General features: G+C 37.5%; 1 protein-coding gene across 1 annotated transcript in view; it reads right to left on the bottom strand.

Moving 5' to 3' along the window:
- FBXO11 (F-box protein 11) overlaps positions 1 to 27,922 on the bottom strand; it is a 99,328-nt gene that overhangs the window by 28,988 nt on the left and 42,418 nt on the right. The window contains exons 2-7 of the mRNA XM_081100755.1: positions 6,096 to 6,223; positions 5,885 to 5,966; positions 3,875 to 4,019; positions 1,942 to 2,071; positions 656 to 739; positions 445 to 577 (exon numbers count right to left, since the gene is read on the bottom strand). Coding sequence (XP_080956881.1) covers positions 445 to 577; positions 656 to 739; positions 1,942 to 2,071; positions 3,875 to 4,019; positions 5,885 to 5,966; positions 6,096 to 6,223 — 702 coding nt within the window. The remainder of the gene's footprint in view (positions 1 to 444; positions 578 to 655; positions 740 to 1,941; positions 2,072 to 3,874; positions 4,020 to 5,884; positions 5,967 to 6,095; positions 6,224 to 27,922) is intronic.

The raw sequence follows: 27,922 nt of genomic DNA, 5'->3' as shown, positions 1-27,922 counted from the left end.
ATACACATTTAAAAAAAATATATTTTTATTGATTTCAGAGAGGGAGGGAGAGGGAGAGAGATTTGAAACATCAATGATGAGAGAGAATTACTGATTGGCTGCCTCCTACACGCCCCACATTGGGGATCAAGTCCGCAACCTAGGCATATGCCCTGACTGGGAATCAAATCGTGACCTCCTGGGGTTCATAGGTCCATGCTCAACCACTGAGCCATGCCAGCTGGGTGAGAAATACATACATCTTAAAAAGAAATAAGACACATCCACAATTTCTGAATTCTCATGTTTTCATTTCTATCACATAAAATATGCATATTTAATTCTTATTCTTTCCTATCATTAAGCTATTGTCAAAGTTACCTAAATTTTAAGTCACTAGCATTTTATAAACCCATTATGTAAGTAAAATTGGTAAAATTCTAATAAAAATGCACTTTAAAATACCTGCACCAATCATGGTGATTGGAGATTCAATATATATCCATTCATCAGTATATATTCCAGAATGAACAAAGATAAGTCCATCAAAATGAGCTTCTTGTACCCCACCAAGGGCATCTTCAATTGTATCATAATACTAGAAAAAAATAAAGGTGTCAATATAGAACTGAAAAATTACTATTTTAAATCCCATAAAAATACAGATCAAACATACCAACATATTTTCTCTTCCTTTATATCTTGCAGGGTTACTGTAGAAATGTTCAGCAAATCCTGGCTTTACATGTGCACCTTTATACTTAATGTCAAAAAAAAAAAAAAAAAGGACATTACATTTTAAACTAATTTAGTACTATATGAATATTTTAAATTAAATATATAAAAAAATCAATTATTTCAACTAATTTTCTGTTGCACAGTGCGATGTAAAAGGTGTTCCAGATTTTACATTATTCAGTACTATCCAGTAAGAAAGGACAAGGATTCTCAATTTCAGCACTACTAATACTTTGGAACAGACAGTTCCTTTGTTGTGGGGGTTGTCCTGTGCATTATAGAATGCTTAGTAGCATTCTTGGTCTCTACCCACTAGCTACCAGTAGCATCCTCTTCTCCAGTTGTGATAACTAAAAATGTCTCCAGAAGTTGTCAAATGTCCCCTGTGGAGCAAAATCATCCTAGTTGAGAGCCATCTGTAAAGGACTACATAAAAATTACGCTAAAAGTGAAACTTTAAAACAACTATTGAACACCAATAATTTAAACAAGAGTTCAAACAGACCCATAGAAAGTATTAACTGCTTCTAGGCTACTGATGTTTACTGTCAATGTTTAGACTATTATGTCAGCAGTGAAATTGTTGAGTATTTTGTTGGTTGATAAATGTGCACTGGCTTGAAACCTATTCTTGAAATTAATTAAAAAAACACACCAACAAATTTAATTAGCTTGACTGGCGTGGCTCAGTGGTTGAGCGTCTACCTATGAACCAGGAGGTCATGGTTTGATTCCCAATCAGGACACATGCCTGGGTTGCGGGCTTTATTCCCAGTGCGGGGTGTGCAGGAGGCAGCCATTCAATGGTTCTCTCTTATCATTGATATTTCTCTCTCTCTCTCTCTCTCTCTCTCTCTCTCTCTCTCTCTCTCTCACTCACTCTTCTTCCTCTCTGAAACCAGTAAGAAAAACAAAAAACTCTTATTTTATTTGATGTCAGGTTAAATGTCTGTGTTTGTTCAGTGATAAATATTCCTTTGTAGTATCTATTACTTCATCAGAGTCATTACACCTGTCATCATGACTGCAGCAAAATGTCTCTCAGTAAGTCATGGAATACCTGGAACATTCCCCTTTTTCATAAGGTTCAAACTTATCATAAAAAGATAAGTTTGTATGACAATATAAATATCTCCCTGCATGAGTTTAAATTTTTTAGAAAGGAAATTTTATCTCTATAGATATTAAATACATAAGGCAATATTTTCTATTTATACTTCATACCAACTGCTGGAAACTCTCTTTCCAAGGATTTGGATGTTCATATTCTTCTGGATTAATCTGGTAGAATTTGCCAGGTTCAGGATGCATCATAGGACGGGTATATTCAAATACTTCCATATATAATCGTTTCCTAAAGATGGGAAAGGAATTAAAAGAGTTATTCATAAGTAGCCTTTTAAATAACTACAAAAAATTATTTGAGGACTAAAATAGTTTACCTTTAGCACCATACAAGCTATTGTAAAATATAGAAAAGTCCAAAGAAGGAGATAACCTACACTTCCAATACATTATTATTAACAGCTTACTATATTTCCTTTCAGTCATTTTTTCCCCCTTTCAGTTATTTTTATCTATAGTTAGTTTCATTTGTTACAGTTGTGATTTATATAGCATACAAAAACAAAAATTTGTATCCTGCTCTTTTCACTTTTTATTTATTGGTTTTAGAGAAAGAGAGGAGAGAGAAAGAGGAGAATGAGGGGGAGGGAGGGAGAGAGAAAAAGAAACACTGATTTGCTGGTCCACCCATTAATGCATTCATTGCTTGTTTCATGTATGTGACCTGACTGGGGATCGAACCTGCAATCTTGAAATATCAGAACAACACTCTAATCAACTGAACTACCCAGCCAGGGAACTTTTCATTTTTTACAACATAGCATTTTCTCATGCTATTAAAAACTGTAAAAAATCACTGTTCATGACTATACCCCAACCCTCCAAGCAGACATTATATTGTGTTCACTTAGCCCAGCCGTGGGCAAACTACGGCCCGCGGGCCGGATCTGGCCCGTTTGAAATGAATAAAACTAAAAAAAAAAAAAAAGACCGTACCCTTTTATGTAATGATGTTTACTTTGAATTTATATTAGTTCACACAAACACTCCATCCATGCTTTTGTTCCGGCCCTCCGGTCCAGTTTAAGAACCCATTGTGGCCCTCGAGTCAAAAAGTTTGCCCACCCCTGACTTAGCCCATTTCCTTATTGCTAGATCTAATTTCTAATTCCCCCCACTATTAACTATAACATTATGAAAAATTTGTACATAAGGCAAAAACATTTTCAGAAGTGGAATTACTGGGTCAAAGGGCATGCATAGTTCAAGGTCATGAATATAACTATCGAAGTATTTTCCAAAAGTGATATATAAAATTCACTAAACTATCAAATTTAATTAGCTGTTTTAAATTAGACTTAGTTCAGTGTTTTGTTTTTAAAAATATTTTTATTGATTTCAGAGAGGAAGGAAGAGGGAGAGAAACATCAATGATGAGAGAGAATCACCGATTGGCTGCCTCCTGCACGCCCCTTACTGGGAATCAAGCCGGCAACCTGGACACATGCCTGTGACCAGAAAGAAACCTGGGGCCCTTCAGTCCACAGGCTGATGCTCTATCCACTGAGCCAAACCGGCCAGGGCCTTAGTTCTGTATTTTTTAAAAAAAATATATTTATATTGATTTCAGAGAAGAAGGGAGAGGAAGAGACAGAAAATATCAATGATGAGAGAGAATCATTGATCAGCTGCCTCCTGCATGCCTTATATTGGGGACTGAGCTTAAATCCCGGGCATAAGCCCAGACAGGGGAATTGAATCGTGACCTCCTGGTTTATAGGTTGATGCTCAACCACTGAGCCACACCAACTGGACTTAGTTCTGTTTCTTAAAAGCAATTAAATGAAAAACATTTTATAGACTCAGTTGCTGTTAACTGATAAATAGCAGAGAAAGTACTTCATTTATTGTTTTATAAATATTACCTAAAGTGACAACTCACATTTGTGATAAATAGGTAACTTAGAATTTACAAGCAATCTAATTTTATTCTTATTTAATTATAATCAACACTTCAACCTCCCTAGCATTTCAAGCATTTTGGGCACCAAATAATATATCTCAAGATAATAAGAAATAATTTTTCACTTACCACAAAATTGGATCATTAGCAAGCTCACTGAAGCGTTTACACACACAAGCTGCTCTACAAAGATCCTGTTCCAGCAAGTAAGAGAAGATTTTTAGAACCACTTCATCTGGCAGTTTCTCCTGAAGATACTGTTCAGCAGGTGCTGCTATAAAGAGATTAACAAATAAAATATAAACAACTTATTTATTGTGTTAGTAACGACTTCCCCATTTTTTAAAAAGCATAATTTTCACTCTGGCTAGTGTAGCTCAGTTGGTTGCATTGTTCTGTGTACTGAAGGGTGGTGGGCTTGATTCTAGGTCAGGTCACATACAGGAAGCAGCCAATCAATGTTTTTCTCTCTCTCTTTCCTTCCCCCCACTCTCTAAAATCAATAAAAACATATCCTCGGGTGAGGATTAAAAAGAAAATAAAAAGCATAATTTTCATTTTATCTAACAAGTAGCTTTTATTTTGTGATGACAATCTTTTTTTTTTTTTTTTAAAATATACCACTATTGATTTCAGAGAGGAATGAAGGAGAGATAGAAACATCAATGATGAGAGAGAATCATTGATTGGCTGCCTCCTGCTACCCCCACACTGGGGATTGTGCCCGCAAACCAGGCATGTGCCCTTGACCGGAATCGAACCTGAGACCCTTCAGTCCACATGCAGATGCTCCTCCTACTGAGCCAAACTGGCTAGGGCGGCAATCATTTTATAAACATTTTTTTTCATAGATAGCACATTTATTTTTGTTTATCTTGACATAAGTATTCTCTTTTAGCTATTACGTACCATTTCAGAAACTGGTGAAAATATACAAAAGGTTTTTCATTTTTGGGTGTATTCTTACTCAAGGATATTTTTTTTCCATTGATTTTTTTTTTCTTAGAGAGAATAGAAGGAAGGGAAGGAGGGAGAGAGACATCAATGTGAAAGAGACACATCGATTGGTTGCCTCCCATACAACCCCGATGGGATTGAACCTGCAACCAAAGTATTTGCGCCCTTGACTGGGAATCCAATCCTTCTGTGGGCTGGCCGACGCTCTAACAACTTCACCACACTGGCCAGGGCACAAGGCATATTTTATTAAAACACTTTTTTTTTTTATTTCGGAGAGGAAGGGAGAGGGAGATAGAAATATCAATGATGAGAGAGAATCATTGATTGGCTGCCTTCTGCATGCCTCCTACTGGGGATCAAGCCTGCAACCTGGGGAAAAGTCCCTTGACCAAAATTGAACCTGGGACCCTTTAGTCCATAGGCAGACGCTCTATCCACTGAGCCAAACCGTCTGGGCCACAGGTGTTTTTATTTTTAAATATATTTTTATTGATTTCAGATAGAAAGGGAGAGGGAGAGACAGAAACATCAATGATGAGAGGGAACCACTGATCAGCTGCCTTCTGCACGCCCTGTAACCCGAGCATGTGCCCTTGACTGGAATCGAACCTGGGACCCTTCAGTCTGCAGGCTGATGCTCTGTCCACTGAACCAAATCAGCTAGGGCAACACAAGGTATTTTTATATAACAAAGACAAAGAGGGAGAAGTCAGAGTTGTCATGTTTATCTATAGATATAAAAGCCTAAGTGACCAAACGACTGGAGCTGCCCCCGGGTGGTCAGTGTACTCCCACAGCGCGAGTGCCGCTCAGCTGACTGACGGGTGCCAGAAGCAGGGTTCATGGCTGGCGAAAGCTGCTGTGGCAGCGTGAGCCTCTCCCAATCGGGGCTGACTGGGCACAAGCCTGTGGCGGCAGGTGCAGCGGGGCTGGGATGAGCAGGAGCAGCAGGCAGGAGTGGCAGGTGGCGTTGGACTGCAGGTTTTGGCCCAATCCCTGCAGGCCACGCCAAGGGACCCCACCAATGTATGAATCTGTGCATCGGGCCTCTAGTTCTGTAATAATCATTTTCTCAATCCCAAATGTAATATTAAAGTACATTTAATTTTAATATTTTGGTATCAAACAAAATAAAAAAAGTTACTTGACCATGTCCCTTAGTTTTCCCATAGGAAATACCTGCAAGATCTTGTGTTTTTCCAGATACCCTTGCACGTTTTGCACGATGACCAAAGTTTTCTGTCGTTGAAGTTGAGGCACCCTTCAAAGACAAAATGAAAACTAATTAAGCAAATATTTTTATTACTTCTAAAAAATGACATTCCCTTTCCTTTTTTGTTTGTTTCCTAACAATTTTTTCATTACAAAAAGAAAAGCAGTGACAATTTACCTCCATACTGCTCTTTGTAGGACACGCTGTTCTTTTTGGCAAAAGAGTTTTTCTACGAAGCTGGTAAGGACTGTTTTGTGCACCAGGACCTGATTCTTCTGCAACCATATCTGCAGGTACATCATCATCTGTTATAAACAAAAGCAATTATGAAAAATGACATTCTATATAATAAAAGGCTAATATGCAAATTGTCCCCTCAACCGGGAGTTTGACGGGAAGTTTGACCAGGGGGCGGGGCCAGCTGGCCAACCGCCCACGGACCCTCCCCTGGCCAGCCCTGCCCCCAATAGCCCCCCCCCCAATCGGGGGCGGGGCCAGCCAGCCAACTACCGGCGGCCCCTCCCCTGGCCGGGCCCATCCCTGATCGCCCCTCCCACCCCAATTGGGGCAGTTCAGTCGGACCCCACCCATGCACAAATTCATGCACCAGGCCTCTAGTCTATTAAAAAAAAGAGCTCTATGGATGCAGTAAACTTTTTATTTTATTTTTAAATATATTTTTGATTTCAGAGAGGAGAGAGACAGAAACATAAATGAGAGAGAATCACTGATCAGATGCTTCCTGCATACCTCCTACTGGGGATGGAGCATGCAACCCAGGCATGTACCCTTGAGCGGAATCGAACCTGGGACCTTTCAGTCCACAGGCCGACGCTCTATCCACTGAACCAAACTGGCTAGGGCTGCAGTAGACTTTTTAAAAACTTAAAAAAATTTTTTTTTTTTTGTGGTGGTGGTGGTGGTGGTAAATACAACTTTTATATAAAATTCCAGCTAACTAGATAACCATCTGAATGAAATGTTGGCTTTTTATTTTATTTCTTATTTCAAAATAAATTCCAAAATACACCATATATTTAAATACAAAAAGGAAACAAAATCACAAGAAGAATATAGAAAAAAATTATTTTTTTATAACACTAAAGTAGAGAAGTTCTTTCAAGGTTATGACACAAAACTTGGAAGGCATTAAAAAAAAACAGGTGAGGAGGATGTTCACTTGATCGGAGGCTTGAGAAGGGGAGTGAGTCATGGTTAGAGCCTACGAGGGATGGGAAGGGCAACCAGGCAAGGGGTGTCAGAGACAAAGCGGGTGAGTGAGGAAGATGTTGACAGATGGACAGCTTGATATAAAATATCAGATACCAAGAAGGATGAAAAGAGCATCCACAAAGAGTGTGGTCTGGCGCAGGGTGTTGGAGTTCAAGAGGAGAAAAAAGAAGTCTGCACGGACAGCAGGGTGGCCCTGGAATGAAGAGTCAGAACAGGGAGAAAAGGGTGTCTGTCACACAGCAGCAGGGATGGTAGACCTGGAAGACTGGTTACATACAATACAGGAACTAAGCAAATAAATAAGATAACGGAAGCCAGATATCTTCTGTCAGAGAAGAGAGTTAAAATTAAAGAGAGAAAAACTAGAATAAACTCTATGTTGTTAGACTAGAATTGAAGGTATCAACATAGAACTCATGGTTTTTAATAGATATAGAAATGATTATAGATCTAAGTGTTTGGGTGTGTGTACATATATATGTTCCCTAGCTCTGTTCACTGAGAGAGAGCAAACCTAGAAGCAGTGACACTCCAATACCAATGAGCGTGAGTAGCATTTGGAGCTTGGCTTCTGAATAGCATTTTCTTCTTCTTTTTTTTTAAAAAAAATGTATTTTTATTGATTTCAGAAAGGAAGGGAGAGTAAGAGAGAGACATAAACATCGATGATGAGAGAGAATCATTGATTAGCTGCCTCCTGCACGCTTCCTATTGGGGATTGAGCCCACAACCTGGGCATGTGCCCTTGACCGGAATCAAACCCAGGACCCTTTAGTCCGCAGGCCAATGGTCTATCCACTAAGCCAAACTGGCTAGGGCTTCTTTTTTTAAAAATTCTAATCTGAGGGTATTTTTCCATTGATTTATTTTTTAGCGAGAGTGGAAGAGAGAGGGAAAGACAGAGAGAAATATCGATATGAGAGAAACACATTGATTGGTTGCCTCCTGTATGAGCCCTGACCAGGGACTAGGCCAGGGGGGTGAGGGGGAGCCTGAAACCCAGGTATGTGCCCTTGACCGAAATCGAACCTGGGACCCTGCGGTCCACAGGCTGACACTCTATCCACTGAGTCAAACCAGATAGGGCTGAATAACATTTTCTATAAAAGAAATAAAAGTTCCTTGGAGAAATGGCAGATTCCAGATTGGGGGAAATATAAGATGAGCCTGAAATACCTTGTGGTAGAAATAAGAAAGTGCTATAAGAATGATGAGGACATGTCAAAAGGACTCAGAAGTTAGCCTGAATGCTCACCCTCTAACAAAATTATGTTACAGCATCAAAATTCATGATAGTAAAGGAATTATAACCCACTGAATGAACAGCAACCCATAAATTCATACTGCTATAAATAAATGAATAAATTGAATAAAGAATGGGATGTTTAGAAAAAACTTTAGAAAGGGGAAAACAGTAACTCTATAGTAGAGATGTCAACCAGATAGTACCTTAATCAAGTGATCAAAATGAATATCATCATTAGTAGGACAAACTGAAATGGTGTGCCACCTGATAGCAGCTATATTCCGCAGCATAACCCAAATCTAATTGTGAGGAAACATCAGACAAACCAAATTTGTTCTAATTTATTTTGAATCATCTTCAAAATTGTCGAAGTTATGAAAGTCAAGGAAAGTCTGAAGAACTGTTCCAGACTGAAGGATAGTAAAGAGATATGGCAACTAAATACAATGTGTGGTTCTGAACTAGATCCTTTTGCTGAAATGCGGCTATTAGGACCAATAGTGAAACTTAAATGCGGGGTCTAAAGATTAGAAGACAATAATTTGTCAATAACTTTCTGACTTTTATAGCTATAGTATGTTTATTTCGAATAATATCCTTGTTTGTAGGAAATACAGACTAACAATAGGAGGTGACAGGACAACAGGTTGGCACTTATTCTGGAAAGAATCAGGGGGAAAAAAACGAACTCTTCTCTGAGTTTAGATTGTTTTTAAATAATACATTTGAGTAATATATAAAACACTAAAAATTCTGCTTGGAAAATTAACACCATGAACAGTTAAAAGCAGCAACACAATTAGGAAAAAAAATTGCAACAAATGTCACACAAATGGGTAATAATTTCCTTAATTATATATGAGCGTTTACAAATAAATAGGGAAAAGATAAATAATTCAATAGAAATTTGGGCCAAGGCAAGGATATGAGCAGATAATTCAGAATTAAGAAACTAGAAATGAAATGCTAACAGAAATGAAAATGAGATATTTTTCATATAGCAAATTATCAAAGATAAAAAGTTTGGTCACATATTAGTATTATGAAAGGATAATATGAAGGAAAAAGAGTTCTTAATTGCTCTAAGAAGAGCAATTTGGAAATAGCTATTATTACTTAGCAATTCCATTTCTAGGAATTGATTCTGCAGCTATATTCACACATGTGGACAAAGAAGTATGGACCAAGATTTTTATTGCATACTGTTACCAATACTAAAAGGTAACAATCAAATGTTCATCAATAAGGGTTTGTTAAATAAACGATGGTCTAGCTAGCTATACAATAAACTATTATGTGGTAATTACAAGATATAAAGCAGTTTTATATAGTCTGATAAGGAACTATCTTTAATATATAGTAAGTTTAAAAACCGAAATATACAGTTTTTAGTATGTGTGGTTTAAGGTTATACATACATATTCTTACATGTGTATATATTTACTAAAATATAAACTCCATGATGTAAGGAGCCACCCACTGGCCAAAGATGGGACAATTTGAGCATCATTAAGAATAAATGGAATGAACTAAAAGAGATATATTTAAATCCATGAGTTTATAAGGATATTTTTAAAAAAAGGTTACTTTCAAAGATGCTACTAAAAACCAACTCATCTTCTGAAAATTGGAAAATAACAGGAAATAATCAAATATTTTACTTCTTTTCTTATATAAACCGAACCATCAAGTAACCAAGTAAGAAATGAGGGGAAGCTTCTCTACAGAAACATTCTAGCAATAAAGAAGAAATAAGAAAATTAGAAATAATCTGCAAACTCTAAAAGAGTTCATGGATTTAACCAATGAGTATTAATAGGTCCATAATATCATAAAGAGAGTAACAATCAGGCACTGTATATCTCCTGATGAAAGAACACATCACCACCTCTTTGACAAAACATCAAATCTGAATCTGATTAAACCTGTAAGAAACTTTAAGGTCAAACTATACAGTACCAGTTTCATCAACTAATAAATTGCATGGGAAATCAGTGGGGAAAAAATAAGCAAAACTAAAGCATTCTGTTTATTAGGTGTACCAGTTAATAATGCAGACTTTTTTTCAATAGATGGAGTTACACATATACTGATATATATTCGATTTGATATGTATGCTATTTTGTTGTATTGACAATATGCTTCCAAACTTCGTATGTCAAATCTGCTGAAGGTGTTAACATCATAGATATTTTTACACTTAAAAATTTCGTGCAAAAAAAGAGCATTTGCGGAAAGTTTTAATTCATTATTTTGAAGAAAAAGTTATCGTATACTTCGGGAAGCTTATGGTGAACATGCTCCATCTCAAGATACTTGTGAGCGCTGGTTTAAAAGCTTTAAATGTGATGATTTCGATGTGAAAGACAAAGAACGTCCAGGTCAACCGAAAAAGTTTGAAGACCAACAATTACAAGCATTATTGGATGAAGATGCGTGTCAAACTCAAAAACAACTTGCAGAAAGATTAAATGTTGCTCAGCAAACAATTTCCGATCCTTTACAAGCAATGGGACAGATTTTAAAGGAAGGAAAATGGGTGCCACATCAACTGAACAAAAGACAAATGGAAAACCGAAAAGTCATCAGTAAAATGTTGCTTCAACGGCATGAAAGAAAGTCTTTTTTTGCATCAAATTGCGACTGGAGATGAAAAGTGGATTTATTTTGAGAATCCCAAATGCACAAAATCATGGATTGATCCAGGCCAACCATCAACATTGACTGCAAGGCCAAATTGCTTCGGAAAGAAGACAATGCTCTGTGTTTGGAGGGATGAGAGAAGGTGTGGAGTATTATGAGCTTCTAAAGCCAGGTGAAACCATTAATACTGATCGCTACCGACAACAAATAATCAATGTGAACCACGCTTTGATCATGCAACTATCAGAATGTTCCAGAAGACATGGCAAAGTAATTTTGCTTCATGATAACGCACCATCACACACTCCAAAACCAATTAAAGACATGTTAAAAGATCTTGCTTGGGAAGTATTAACCCACCCACTATATTCACCAAACCTTGCTCCTTCAGATGACCACTTGTTCAGATTGATGGCACACACACTTTCTGAGCAGCACTTCAAAATGTAAGAAGTGGAAAATTGGGTCTCTGAATGCTTTGCCTCAAAACAAGAAAAGTTCTATTGGGGCGGTATCCACAAATTACCTAAAGATGGGGAAATGTGTAGCTAGCGATGGACATTACTTTGAATAAAGCATCTTTGATGTTTCTCTTGAAATTATTGTGTTTTCTTTGATTACAAAATCCGCATTAGTAACTGGTACACCTAGTATGAATGTACACTTTGGCACTAAAATTACTTTTTTTAAAAAGCCAGAAAATGATTATCATATGAATGCTTTTTTGGGTATATGTGTGTGAGTGTGTGTGTGTGTGTGGGGGGAAGGATGGAGTTATGATTGGAATGGGGCACATAAAAGGCTTCTGCAGTGGCTGGCAAAGTTCTATTTCTTGACCTGTTGGTATTACAATACCAATCTTAGTAATAATTCTAAACTTTAAGAGTAATTCTTTTATGTGAAATTTCTCTACCTAGCTATATTTTACAATAATAGAGGTGTTTTTAAAAGATGAGGTGTTGTAACAACGTAATATTAAAAAACAGAGGTTTTTCCAACAGCAGACCTTGGGCAAAATAACATTTTTAAGCCTACATTTTTTCAACTATTAAAGATGAGAACAGTATTTTGTAATTCCCAGGACTACTGGCTACTGAAAGGATATAAATAGAATAACATATACAAAACACTAAGCAGTATGTCTGGTTCATATAAAGTGTTCAATCAATGTTTTAGCTCTTATTTCACTTAAATATTATTCTATTAACATCACTTTTAAACAAAACTTGGAAAATTAAATAAGTTTTCTATACACTGCATGCAACATAGTCAGAAAATATAGCCAGTATGATATGACTGGATATTTGTGGAGTCATCCCTTTGTAGTTTAATACATGGTTAGTTTCTATAAATGTTTCATGTCTGCTTGAAAAGAACATCTACATTCTATTTTTAAAGTTTAAATATATCTAAAATATCCAGTCTATTAATTGCTTGTTCAAATATTCTATACCTTTAGTTTTGTTGTTGCTGGGGCAGTGGTGGTTTCATTCGTCTATTGTCTTTTGAAGGAAATTTCCTATAAAACTTCCTGCTCTATCTGTAGATAATCCATTTAATTTAACACTAGATTGCCCAAGGAAGTCATTTTGACTGCTTTTTAATTTCAATTAGAAAAACAATTATGTATATAAGGACACAATGTCTTAGAATTTTGTGACTTTTTGTACAACATATAAATGCGTTTGTTAATAATTGTAGTTACCTCCCCCTCCTTCATTTCCGGTATATATATGTGTTATACCTATATTGCCCAAAAGCAGTCATTTTGACTGCTTGGGGGGGGGGGGGGAGGAATTTTAGACTCTTATTATTGAATTGAGTAAATTTCTTATATTACCATTTCGGCTCTGTATTGAAATAACAGTTTTCATTTTTTTTCGATTACCGTCACATGATAACATACAAGTACATGATAAATTGTCGACACTTGATAAGTTGCAGTTGCTCAATAAGCTAAACTAGTACTTGCTATTCGAATCTTTATGCAGTGATACTTGTTCTAATAAGTTGTTTATTTTATTTCTTTTGCGCCCTAAATTCATGAAAGAAATGTCGAATAGAAGTGAGTTATTGGAAAAGCTAAGGAACATAAGTGAAGAGTGCTCCGATATTATTCTTTCACAATGCAGTCATTTTGACTGCTTTTGGGCAATATAGGTATATACTAAATTTTAGTCTTTCTAGTGTTAAGTATGTAAATTTTGCTGTTATTTGGAAATACAGGGGCAAAATTATTATTTCCTCCAGGTGAATTACTCCTTTCATCATTATGCTTAATAATGCCTTTTGCCTTAGAAATCTATTTTTGGCTGATAATATTTTCCTAACAGCTTTTAGCTTTGTTTTATATCAGCACTTTTTTAACTTTGTATCTTTAATGTTTACCTTTGGGTCCTTACAATTTATTTATTTGTTTATAATTTATTTTATTGACTTTAGAGAGGGAGATATAGAAACATCAATGATGAGAGAGAATCACTGATAGGCTGCCTCCTGCATGCCCCCTACTGAGGATTGAGCCCAAAAGCCGGGCATGTGCCCTTGACCGGAATTGAACCTGGGACCCTTCAGTCCGTAGACTGGCGCTCTAATCACTGAAGCAAACCAGCTACAGCTAGGTCATTACATTTTAAATTCAGTTCTTCTTAATCATTTATTGCTAGATTTTCTTTTCCTTTTCAGCCAAAGCAAGAATAACTGTCTAATCTGGTATTTAATCCACCTGATGCCAATTTCTATGATTACATTTTTAATTTCAAAAGTTGCTTTGGCCTTAGCTGGTTTGGTTCAGTGGATAGAGTGGCCTGCAGACTGAAGGGTCCTGGGTTCCATTCCCGTCAAGGGAACATGCCCTGGTTGCTGGCTCGATCCCAGTGGGAGGCATGCAGGAGGCTGCAGATCAATGATTCTCTCATGACTGATGTTTCTATCTCTCTCCCTCTTCCTTCCTTTCTGAAATCAATAAAAATATATTTTTTAAAAAGTTGCTTTGGTTTTCCTTTTTTAGGTTTATTGTTTCTTTTTCATACTGGTCTGTTACTTCACCATACTTCCTTTTAAAATTTAAAAATTTTTAAATTTTATTTTAATTTTCTTTTTATTCTCTTGATCATTTTACAAACTCATTTAAATTCTCTTTTAAATTGTTTTATCATTGGACACTTTAAAATCCAAACACAATCGGAGAAGTTGTTTCATGTTGTAGGCTGCACACCTTGGTCTTAGTGCTACCTGTATTCAGAACAGGTCCAAGACCACATTTCCTATCCCTATATGTGTACTAAAATTCCACCAGAGACCCATTAGGACAGTGGTTGCCAACCGGTGGTCCGTGGACCACTGGTGGTCCGTGAGGTCCAAAAGGTTGGCGACCGCTGCATTAGGACATATATCCAAGACCAAAAGGTCCTGTGCTATTTTATATAGCAGTACCACCTCCCTCTTACTACTTTGATTTGATATCTTTCATTTCTACACCTAGGAACTTCATTCACTTCTTTCCTTCCTCAGGGTTTAGCTATGCATTCACACTTTTGCTCTTGTTTTGTGTTAACATTTCTATGTTTGTAGTGTGTATGCATGTGAGGATGATATCTATCAGCTTTGTTTTATCGTGCTGTGAGTTATCAGTCAGTGAGTCAATCAGTTTCATTCTCAAATTTTTCATCCCATACAACCCTCTCTCATTCCACTCCAACTTCTGTTTAAAATTGGTAATTATTAGTTCCCATAAATATATGAAGCTACAGTAACCTCAATTTCCCATTGATAACCAGTTCTGTTCTAAAGCATTCAAAGTTCAGTTTTATAAAGCATTATATTAAACTCTTATTTGTGCTGAGATAAAGAATCTATACTAAATTTCTATACAATTCTTATAATTAATTACTTCTGAGCCCTGGCCAGTGTGGCTCAGTTGAGTGTTGCCCCATTCACTGAAAGGTTGCTGGTTTGATTCCCGGTCAGGGCACATACCCAGGTTGCAGGTTTGATCCCTGGCCTTGGGTGCGTATGGGAGGCAATCGATAGATGTTTCTCTCTTGCATTGATGTTTCTTTCTCTCTCCCTCCCTCACCATTCCTCTCTAAAATAAAAACATATAAAAAATAAAAAAATACATTAACACTGACTATAAGGTACAGTGCCAGAAGGTATTTACAAAGGGGTCATTCTGCTATTTTTTTTCTAATTAAAATAAAAAGATTGATTTTAGAGAAAGAGAGGAAGGGAGAGAGGAACACTGATTTGTTGTTCCACTTATGCATTCATTAGTTGATTCCTGTATGTACACTGACCGGGGTTCGAACCTTCAACCTCAACGTATCTGGACGATGCTCTCATCAACTGAGCTACTGGTGAGGGCAGGAGTCATTCTGAGAAGATCACCTGGCCACTACTGTAAGCAAAGGAAAAAGTTAAAAAACAATCTGTAGTCATTAGTGTCTTCATCTTTGGAACTCCTGTAGCACTGTATATATGCCATATATTCTTTCCATATCATATCATAGCTGCCTTATGTTGTTGTTTACTTTTTTGGTATACGCCTTACTTCCCTAACAAAATTATAAGCTCATAGGGTTAAGGCCCCCTCCCTCTTTTATATTCTTCCTCAGTGTTTAGCTCGATGCCCAATAAATATTTAATAAATGTTGGTTCTCATCTATGGAGACCCTTTAATTTTACTCAGTTCAAGGAATTTTTCCAAGAAACCATCACTACTGGTGGGCTATGATGACTTATATACTACTTTATAGAAAATAAAAACCCGACAGGTACTGTTTCACTTCTTCCTACCTCTGAATTCATTTACATGTACACCCACTATTTTTTGTTTCCTTCTAAAATTATGGAGGAGTATTCCCCAGAACTGATTTGGCACATCTGAAGCAAACAAAATGTTTGTTAAATAATCCATGGTAGCTTATTTGGCTCCTAACCAAGAACCAAGAAATCATGAAGGATTGGTTATGGTTTGTCCCAACAACAAAGTCTAAAAACAAATCATCAACATAATATTTTATCAAAATTTTTTTACTTTTATAGCTTTCACTTTTACATGTAATATTAGAGTGCTAATATTTAGATGTTAAGCTGTAATATAAGACTAATAAAAATAAATCTCAACATTCAATTTCAACCATAACTTATAGAAAATTCAATTTTCAGTTAAAAATGTTCTTGAACCCAGTATCTCAATAGAAACAGAACGTGATCCATATTTTGTAATTTTTAATTTTTTAGTAGCTAAGTAAATTTTAATGTGATTTAACCCACTATATATACAATTTATCATTTCAACATGTAATATAAAATTGAGATATTTTACATTCTTTTATCTTCCTATTAAATCTTTAAAATAACTATGTACTTTTAACACAGCATGCCTCAAATTCAGACAAGCCGTATTTTAAGTGCTCAATAACCACATGTGGCTAGTGGTTAACTTAAATGGACGGACACACACACACACACACCTTTACTAAATTCTTATTGGTCCTCTTAAATAATAAAAATTATCATGCAATTTAAATGGTTATTATACTATATATATCAAAATTTATTTTCGAATTTTTTTGTTTAAATATAAATCATGTAAAAATATACTAGAGTCTTCACTATTACTAGGAACCACAGCGGAAAAGCAAAGGCTTCTGGAGAGTAAGCATTCTTTCTTTACTAAAAATATCTGAAATCTGATATTAAATAACATCATTTGTTGAAATAAATCCTTTCAACAAAATAAGCGACTTAATTCTATACATTCTTATTTTTGGTGTATAGGATGATGGCTCCAACCGAGCTACCCAGCCAGGCTAATTCTATACATTCTGAAGTTAGTACTAATAGAATACCTTAATTTTTACATACCTTTATAACTATCTCAAAGATTTATAAAAGACTGTACTATTGGCTGGAGTTTGAAGTCTATACATTTTTAGGGTATAGAGTAATGTAGTTAGAGGATGGTTTATGGAATTTAATTTCCAAAGGTACCCGCCCCCCCTCGCCCCCCCCCCCCAAAATATTATACAAATTCCACATTACTTATGCATAGCCACAGATCAAATTGGAAACTTAGGCAAATCTGTGCTAGTAACTGTGCTTAGAAACAGCTCCCAGTCTCAAGGTGTAAAACACCACACTTGGCAACTGTTTCTAACACAGTTGGGAACTACCACAACTTTTTAACTACCAAAAAAAAAAAAAAAAAAAAATCCAAAAATAAACTGAAATCAAGTTTATTTTAAATGCTTTTAACCCTTTGCAGTCGTATTAAATTTGGATATGGGTGTCGTACTGGTCGGAATTAATTTCCATTGAAAGAGCAGTGATACATAACATGCAAGATTATGAAGGATAAACAAGATTTATTAATTCTTTTTTGGAACTACATCACTACTAGAATCACTACAAACGTTATCACTTTCTACGTCAGAGTCAGTATTCAAGGTGCCAAAATAAAACTCTTCATCGTTACTTTCAGATTCGCAGTACACTTCTTTCGGTAACTTTCTTTTTGCCATTTTGGAGTTTTATTTTTATCTTAACAAGCGAGAATGCCTAATTACAGTTAAACGTAATTTGTAAAGCTTTATTTGAAATTCTGCTAAGTATCTCCGAAGCTTGTCGATTTCTTCTCTCTCAAAAGGCGACTGACTCGCCACAGTGTTTTGCATGGCAAGTGTGGAATGACCGCGTTTATTTATATTGAGTTTCGATATCTCCGATTTGTCGGGGCAATGTTTTGGTTCGTGACAAGGTCGCTTAGACACTTAAGAACTTTCAGAGAAATTATGAACTGATACATGAATGGATAGAGTTAAGATTTGTACGGTTCCCTGCTGTGGTGGCTGAGAGCAGACATACGACCGGAACAGTAAAAAAGCTTTGGTGGCTGAGAGTAGACAAACGACCGCAAAGGGTTAAAATATTTCACTTAAGGCTTAAATATTTTACTTTAAAAATTTACTTAAAGATTTTAAGGTAGGGAGTCCAATAGTAAAGTCATTGTAAAAATCTGCTTTATAAAAGTTTGACTTGCTATGAACAAGTCTAATCTATATATGTAAAAGCCTAAGCAACCGAACTGAAAGGCCAGTCGACCGGTTGCTATGATGTGAACTGACCACCAGATGGCAGATGCTCAATGCAGGAGCTGCCCCCTGGTGGTCAGTGCACTCCCACAGCAGGAGTGCCGCTCAGCTGACTGACTGGTCCTGGTGGCCCACCAGCCCAGCAGCAGCCACTCACTCCCCCAGTAGTCCTGCAGGTCCAATCTCTGGAAAATGGGCCAGGCACTGATGACCGGTGCCACCGGCACAATCCTGACAGCGCTGCCGGCCTGGAAGTCAGCCTTGGGCACTGTGGCCGCTTCCAATCCCTAGACCAGTGGTTCTCAACCTTCCTAATGCCGCAACCCTTTAATACAGTTCCTCATGTTGTGGTGGCCCCCAATTTCATTGTTACAAATTGAACATAATTAAAGCATAGTGATTAATCACAAAAGCAATATGTAATTATATATGTGTTTTCCGATGGTCTTAGGCGACCCCTGTGAAAGGGTCGTTCAACCCCCAAAGGGGTTGCGACCCACAGGTTGGGAACCGCTGCCCTAGACGCTTCGTAAGGAAGAAATGATATAAAAACGGCATGAACGTCAGCGGGATGGATCCGGATCCCTTGCTGGCAAGGGTGTCCTACAGCCCGCCCACCCGGAGCCAATCGCGTCTTGCCCCCCCACCCCTTCAGGATGGGAGCCAGACGCAGGGTTCACGGCTGGAGAGTGCAGCTGTGGCGGTGCAGCTGTGACGGTGTGAGCCTGCGGCAGGCGCAGGAGGACCAGGATGAGCAGGAGTGGTAGGCAGTGTTGGACTATAGGTTTTGGCCCAATCTCTGCAGGCCACCCCAAGGGACCCCCCCCCCATCTGTGCATGAATTCATGCACTGGGCCTCTAGTACTGTACATAAAAATGTCTGTAGGTGCCAGAATCGACAAGAATTCATAACTCTAGCTTGATGAGAAATAGAAAACCAACCAACTACTAATTCAAGGATTAACATCCTTTGGGAATAGCTTAGCTTCATTTTCATTCTTTCCTGCTACATATCACATTCCATTCTCTTAAGACATCCCCCTGCTCATTGCTTTCAGGAAAGAGTATAAAATAACTTCACCCCCAAATGGAACATTTTAAAATTCTCTCTTCTAGTCTCATATTTTTACCTCCAGTTTTCATTTTCAGTATTCCCTAAAGTGAGAAAATTCAAAAAATAATACAATTATTTTTCACAAGAAAAAATTATTTTTAAAGTCAGTAGCTTTTATAAATTATAAATATTTTTTTTAAATATATTTTATTGATTTTTTACAGAGAGGAAGGGAGAGAGATAGAGAGCCAGAAACATCGATGAGAGAGAAACATCGATCAGCTGCCTCCTGCACATCTCCCACTGGGAATGTGCCCGCAACCAAGGTACATGCCCTTGACCGGAATCGAACCTGGGACCCTTCAGTCCGCAGGCCGACGCTCTATCCACTGAGCCAAACCGGTTTTGGCATAAATTATAAATATTTTTAAGTTCAATTGAACAACGCTGTAACTCAAAAGTAGCATTACATCCAAAGTAGAAGCTAATATGACCAGAGTATCAAGTGCATCATTAATTCAAGTAAGAATAACCATGGCCACAAATCAACAATTATAACAAACCTAATTCTAGTCTAACCTAAGATTCATATAAGTCATTTGCTAGTCAATATAAACATCTGCCACTGAGGGACTTGATCTAGAAGGGAAGCTAGATATGTAACAAATAAGTGAAGCAATACAATATGTGCTAAAGACACCCACAAGGTGTCAGTAAAGTATAAAACAGGACACACAAATGAACATATGCACAGGGCTTAAGAGAACACAATTTAGCCTGCCCCTAATTTTATTTTCACATGAAATTCAGAAATTTGTTAGAAATGCCTTTTTTATTATATTAGTTCAGCTTTATGGGGAAGGAATAGGCAAGACTAGGAAGGTAGAACATGAAGATAAAAATGAGAATGAAGCTATTATACTCTTACAAACATTAAATGCTTAATCTTTGATGTGAATTTATCTCAGAAACTTTTTAAAAAATGTTTTTATTGATTTTTAAAGAGAGAAAGAGAGAGAGAGAGAGAGAGAGATAGAAACATCGATGAAAACATCATGGATCCACTGCACGCCCCCTAATGCAGATCAAGCCCACAACCTGGGCATGTGCCCCAACCAGGAATCAAATCAGTGGACCTCTTGGTTCCTGGGTTGATGCTCAACCACCACAACGGCCAGGCCCGTAAACTATGTTTTGAAGGAAGGAAAATGGGCAGAGATAGGGAGGAAGGAGAGAGGGAGGGGGAGGCTGAGCATTATCAGTTCTCTTTCTTTCTTGTTCCATAGACCATCATTTCTGGGACTGCATGATTCCTAGTAATATTTTACAGATCAAGAGATCAACTGGTAAGAAAAATATTATTAATCTGTTTTATTCAGGCCCATTAAAGTTCAGTGAAATGCTGAAGGTTAGAAAGCTAGTAAGTGGTAGCAAAATAATTTTTAGGTCGTGACTCCAAATACAACATTTCATTTATTTTTAACAAAAAGTAATCTAGATGCCTCAAAAAAGTTTATAAGAAATATAAACAATGATGATAATAATTATAGTAACTGGAATAAGAGTAGTAGTACTAGTAGTAGTACCTAAAGACTGAAAACTTAAAAAGTGCCAGCACTAGTGTTTTAAGTGTTTTATATATGTATTAACTCATTGAATCCTTGTACCAACTCTATGAGAGCATACTATTATTCCTATTTTATAGATGAGGAAACTAAGCAAAGAGGTTAAGCATCTTGCCCAAGGTCACACAGTATTAAGTAGCAGAGGCAGTCTAACTCCAGAGCACCACACTCTTAACCACTGTGCTATCTAAATACAAATTAGTCTTGCTAAATACTACTGGATATACTTACTACTAGAAGTATCTATAATAATAAAAGCATAATACACTAATTAGACCAGACGTCCTTCCGGATGAAGTTGGGGCTTTGAGGGAAGCCCGGGTCCCAGGTGCCAGAGGGAAGCTGGTGTTGGTAGCTGGGGGAAGGAAGGCCTACTCTTGCACGAATTTTGTGCACTGGGCCTCTAGTATTAGTATAAAAATGAATAACCATGGAATGGAAAATATACGACTTTTGGAAATGCTTAAAAAATTTAAAAAATATTAAGTCATACTTTCTCATGTCTTATTTTATTCAAAGTGTTAATGAGTTAACATTTTATACAAAACCACCAAAATGTAAACATTAGACCCTTTGTATTTTCATAATGGGTATCTCCTTAGATATTTTTGTATTGTGAATATCAATAATATTTGGAGACAGGATACAAAAAGAAGCAAAGCTGAGGAAACTACTGCCTAACAAAGCATGTTAGAGGCTACAAAAGAAAAGGAAGCCATCAAGTTCCCTTAAAACCTCAAAGAAGCTTTGAACTTTGAAACTACAATAAAAAATAACAGTAATATGTGGATCTGAAAACAATAATGTTTATTGTAGATCAATAAACAGAAATCTTTGTATGAAACCATGAAACAAGAGTGAAAGTAAAATAAAGAAATTTCTAGATATGCAGACTTACAAAGTTATCTCCCTATATAACCTTTCTTAGAAAATTACTTGAGGACATTATTTCAACAAAACTCGGGAATAAATACAGAAAGAGGAAGACTTAGAATGTAGTAATTAATAAAATCATCACAGAAAAACAATAAAGGCAAGAAATTCCAAGACAAAGGGTGTGAAGCAGGCCCATAGATTGGAACCAGGCTCAAGAGAGCAGTAGAAATAAAATTTCCTGGACAAAAGAGAAATCAATAGGTTAAACAGCAGGGAGCTTATAAAAACATGTGACTATGATAAAGGCAATACATTAAATGTATAAAATAACATCAGAACTATTAGGAATAGTCTCTTTTGAGTGACCTAGAAATATTAGGTAGTAGAAAGAAGTAGAATCTAGTACATACTTGGCTCTACTGAAAAAAATATCTCCATATTCATAATAACACAAACACAGTTATTATTTTCAACGTTTAGAATCAACCTAATGCAAATCATTCAAGAAAATACTTAACAATATAAATGTTATTAACCTTGATAATGAAAATGTAGTATTGAAAAAGCTTAGTGGTGGAAAGGCAAGAACCATGGTATCATCATCTTATACATATACACTAGAGGCCCGGTGCACAAAAATTTGTGCACTTGGGGGTGGAGGGGGTTCCCCCAGCCCGGCCTGTGCCCTCTCACAGGCTGGGACCCCTCGGGGGATGACCACCTGCTGGCTTAGGCCTGCTCCCCTGGGATTGGACCTAAGATGGCAATCAGACACCCCTCTGGCAGCCCTGCAGCCCTTGGGGGATGTCCACTTGCCAGCGGGAAGCAGAACTAAGCTGCAGTCAGACATCCTTAGAGCTGCTGAGGAGGCAGGAGAGGCTCCCACCACCACCGCTGTACTGGCAGCCATCAGCCTGGTTGTGGCTGAGCAGAGCTCCCCCATGTGAGAGCGCACTAACCACCAGAGGGCAGCTCCTGCACTGAGCGTCTGGCACCTGGTGGTCAGTGTGTGTCATAGTGACCAGTCATTCCCAGTCTTTCTGCTGTTAGGGTCAGTTTGCATATTACCCTTTTACTATATAGGATAGAGGCCTGGTGCATGGGTGAGCGCTGGCTGGTTTGCCTTGAAGGGTGTCCCAGATCAGGGTGGGGGTCCCGCTTGAGTGCCTGGCCAGCCTGGGTGAGGGGCTGAGGGCCGTTTTCAGGCTGGCCTGCGACTGAAGCTCCCAGCCTCTCCTTTTTTTCTTTTTTTTTTTTTAATTCTGGGATTTATTTACCTTCTATAATTGAAACATTGTTGCCATCGCTGGCGCTCCCAGCTCTGAGGCCGTGGCCGGCTGAAAGCAGTTATCTGGGGTTTGTTTAGCTTCTATAATTAAAACATTGTTGCTTTCGGGCTCAGAGCCGGGCTGCAGCAAGTGGGGAACCTTGGCTTCCTCCATCACTGGAGCAAGCAAGCCTCATGTTCGCTTCAGCTGCGTGGCTGCCGGCCGCCATCTTTGTTGGCAGTTAATTTGCATATTGCCCTGATTAGCCAATGGGAAGCGTAGCGGAAGTACAGTTAATTACCTTTTTGTTTTTTTTGTTTTTTTTAAATTAAATCTTTATTGTTCAGATTATTGCATTTGTTCCTCTTTTTTCCCCCCCCATAACTCCCCTCCTCCCAGTTTCCGCCCCTCCCTCCGCCCTCACTCCCCACCCACTGTCCTCATCCATAGGTGCACGATTTTTGTCCAGTCTCTTCCTGCATCTCCCACACCCCTTTCCTCCCCAAGAATAGTCAGTCCATTCCCTTTCTATGTCCCTGATTCTATTATAATCAACAGTTCATTCTGTTCATCATATTTATTCACTTGATTCTTAGATTCACTTGTTGATAGATGCATATTTGTTGTTCATAATTTGTATCTTTACCTTTTTCTTCCTCTTCCTCTTCTTAAAAGATACCTTTCAGCATTTCATATAATCCTGGTTTGGTGGTGATGAACTCCTTTAGCTTTTCCTTATCTGTGAAGCTCTTTATCTGACCTTCAATTCTGAACGATAGCTTTGCTGGATAAAGCAATCTTGGTTGTAGGTTCTTGGTATTCATCACTTTGAATATTTCTTGCCACTCCCTTCTGGCCTGCAAAGTTTCTGTTGAGAAATCAGCTGACAGTCGTATGGGTATTCCCTAGTAGGTAACTGAGTTTCTTTCTCTTGCTGTTTTTAAGATTCTCTCTTTATCTTTTGCTCTTGGCATTTTAATTATGATGTGTCTTGGTGTGGTCCTCTTTGGATTCCTTTTGTTTGGGGTTCTCCGCGCTTCTTGGACCTGTAAGTCCATTTCTTTCACCAGGTGGGGGAAGTTTTCTGTCATTATTTCTTCAAATAGGTTTTCAATATCTTGCTCTCTCTCATCTTCTGGCACCCCTATAATTCTGATGTTGGTACGCTTGAAGCTGTCCCAGAGGCTCCTTACACTATCCTCGCATTTTTGGATTCTTTTTTCATTTTGCTTTTCCGGTTGGGTGTTTTTTGCTTCCTCGCATTTCAAATCATTGACTTGATTCTTGCGCTCCTCTGGTCTGCTGTCGGGAGTCTGTATATTATCCTTTATTTCAGTCAGTGTATGCTTAATTTCTAGTTGGTTCCCCAATATAAGATTGAGGGTCTCATTAGTTTTCTTGTAGATCTCATTAAGTTTATCGGCGGCTTCTAAACAGTTCTTGAGAGACCTTAAAAGTGTGGTTCTGAACTCTATATCTTCCATTGACAATTTTGTCCTGTTTCTTTGTCTCCGCATTTTGTTATGCTTTCTTGGTACACCCCCTAGTGGTCTTTGTTCGCAGTCTTATAGTTAAATCTTGATTGTTGTAGCTAATTCCAGGGAGGGTTTGACCTCCAGGCCAAGTGGCTATGAGAATCAGCTGTGTCTGCAGTGAGAGAACTTCTGTCCTCTAGGAAGGTGCTAATCTAGCCTTTGCCTGAGGCTATCTGGCAAATGCCTGTGAGCAGGGCTTGGGCGGGCGGGTCGCACAGGATCAACAGGGTGGGCCCGAGAGAGCAGTTATGGCGGCTCTCAGTCCTGTCCCCAGGGGCTCTGCCTCTCTGAGGCCCAGCAACGGCTGCAAACCTCGGAGAGAAAGCTGCACTCGCTCTGACCGAAGCCAGACAGTCCCGCTTCTCCCGTTTGAGTCTGGATCCCTAAAGACTCGCCCGGATCTGGAGCTCAGAGTCTGCGACTCCCTCCCGATTGAAAACGCCAACCGAGCCCTCCGCCGCCAGCCCGCTCCGCGCACTCCGCACCTCAGAATTTGACTTCAGCACTGCGCCTCCTCTGAGTGTCCACATGCGTTTCTCTTTCCTCCTAGTTGTAGGACTTCCACTCAGCCAGCGTTCCTGTGGTTCTGGGTGATGTCCCTTCCATTTTTTGGTTTCACTTTTGAAGTAGTTGTTCAAAGCAGCAAACTCCGGCGTTAACCTATGCTGCCATCTTGGTTCTCCTCATTGATGTTTCTGACCTTTTTGTCTTTTATTAGATAGGATATTATTCATAGTTGAGGAAATATAAAATTAAGCTGTAAGTATGTGGTTTAAAATCATATTGGGATGAGGTGGGTGGAGGGAAATGTTATAAGTAAACCATCACAGCAGAAACGAAGAAATCAACAATGTTTAAATTTGATAGTGAAACAGGAGCTAAGTTTTGGGCAGCCAAATAGACATCACGCTATTTATGCATAGCAATTCTTCCACTTTACTCAAAGTTCACCACTCACAATTCAGTTATCATTACTCTGGACACAATTCTTCTAATTAGGGCATCAGATTTCCAGGTCTTCATACGTAATTGTGCATGGAGATTTATTATCTAAACATTACAAAATCAGTAAATTGTACCACTCAACAATGAACATGCCATTTGTTTTGAGAGAAAAGACATACATGATAATTAAGGAGCAAAACATGCTATTTATCTACCTACCCACCTACTTACCTACCTATCTATATCATTATGCTAAAGTACCAGATCATGTGAGACAATTAGAGACTATTAATAGTGTATATTCATATATATTTTATACTCACACATTTTACTAAAATAAGATGTTGCCTCTGTGCAAATAATTTATATAAATGAAACTATAGAAAAGCAATAAAAGTAAATGTAGTTCAGAATCATAGGGGAAGATTTCACAGAAAGAACAGAAATGGGGCTTGAGGATAACATACGAGCAGAGTATGAAAGATGAAATATTAGGTGTTCAGAAAGAAAGGACATAAAAAATAACAAGAAAAACTAAGTAAGCAGTCCAGTGAATCTGTCTTATTCAGGAGTTTTTATGGGAAGACAAAAGAAGCTAGAGAAGGAAGTGTTCAGGAACTCAGAGGCATTGAATGAAAATATATTTTAGCATCAAAATTACAAGATAGCCTTGGCAGTTACAAATACAAGAAATAGAAGGCTTCTCTAGCAGACTATTTAAGAAGTCCCATTATTGTACTTTATATGAGTGAAGAGAAAAAAAAATATATATATATATCTGAATCTACCTACAACAAGCATGTCAAACTCAAAGGCTAACACGGGTCAAATAAACAAGGTTTAAGTTTATGTGGGCCGCAAAAAACCAAAAGCTTCAATTTTCATAGAAACATAGGTTTATTTCGATAAAGACATGCTGAATACAAAGGGCTGAAATAAACAAGTAATTGTTAACATAGAATAGAACATTTTAATAAAAATTAGTATTTTTTCTTGAACATTAATTTACCAGACACCGAATAACTGCACAAATTAATAAGCGTAGCACAAATAAACCTATTTTTCTTGTTCTCCGAAAGCGAAATATTTCCTGTTGCGCACACCAAACAAGTGATGTGGCAATTGGCTGCTAAAATATTGGCTGCTAGTATTAGTGGAGAGAAATGGTGCACCTGTGTGCAAGGTGCGTAAGAGAAATGAATGCAACACGATTATAGTAATCAGTCATTAGCAAACGTGGTAGTTCGTTATTAATAATTATGTATAACAGGATATTGTAAAAATGAAGTTACGAAATTTTTATTAAAACATTTCTTACATACCGTTATATTGGCTGGGCTGCAAAAATATTCGTTGTGGGCCACATGCAGCTGAGAATTTGACATGCTTGATCTACAAGCTGTACTGAAGTAAATAAAATATCACGTTAAAGAACAGCAGATGGCGCCAAAATATGTTTTTCCACATTGCCTTTGGTCACATAAATGATTAACTGAAATCAAAAGGAAAAACTCTTCGTATTAGAACCGAAGAGTATAAAAACATTTGCTGATGTCAATAACAATGATCTAGAGCGCCAATACTTACTGAAAAATACAAGGATACATCAAATACAAAAAAAACAACTACTGAAAAGTACTTTTGGTTTTCCTAAAAATGTAACTTTACTTCTTACAAAAGAGCTACTTAGAAAAAGTACTAATTATCTGCAAAATTAAAGGTACTGACATCAACATTTATATAATAAACTCCTAATTAATGACACTAATAAAATTGATCTGTAATTTGGGTAATTAAAACTACCCTTCACAGAAATGTGTTTCCCTTCTTGATTCTAAGATGTGTAAGGGGGAACAATACCTCAATAAAATATACCTGCTGATCTCAAGTTCATCTAGGGTTCAAAATATTACAATGTAAAATTTTTTAAAAAGGGGGATTTGGGGAACATTCTGTCAACATCAATGGTTTACTTTTTAAAAAAATAATTCTGTATGGTTTACTCTTTTTTTCTTAATTTATTGGGGTGGCATTAATAAAATTATTCAGGTTTCAGGTGTACAATTCTGTAATACATCATCTGTATATTGTATTGTGTATTCACCACCCCAAGTCAAGTCTCCTTCCATCACCATTTATCCTCCCTATAACCTCTTCTATATCCCCCTACTCCCCTTTCTTTCTGGTAATCACCATATTGTTTGTTGTCTGTGTCTATGAGTTTTATTTTACTTAATCCCTTCACCTTTTTCACCCAGCCCCACAAACCCCCCTCCCTTTTGAAGCTGTCAGTCTGTTCTCTATAAGTCTGTTTCTATTTTGTTAAGTTTATTTTGTTCATTAGATTCCATATATGAGTGAAATCATATGGTACTTGTCTTTTTCTAACTGGCTTATTTCACTTCAGTTAGCATAATGCTCTCCAGGTCCATCTTTGCTGTTGGCAAAGGGTAAGATTTCCTTTTTTGTGTGTGGCTGAGTA

This window comes from Myotis nattereri, assembly GCF_964212035.1.
Source record: "Myotis nattereri genome assembly, chromosome: 10".
NCBI classification, from domain to species: Eukaryota; Metazoa; Chordata; class Mammalia; order Chiroptera; family Vespertilionidae; genus Myotis; species Myotis nattereri.
The sequence above is the reverse complement of the archived record's forward strand: the minus strand, read 5'-3'. Positions and strand labels throughout refer to the sequence as shown.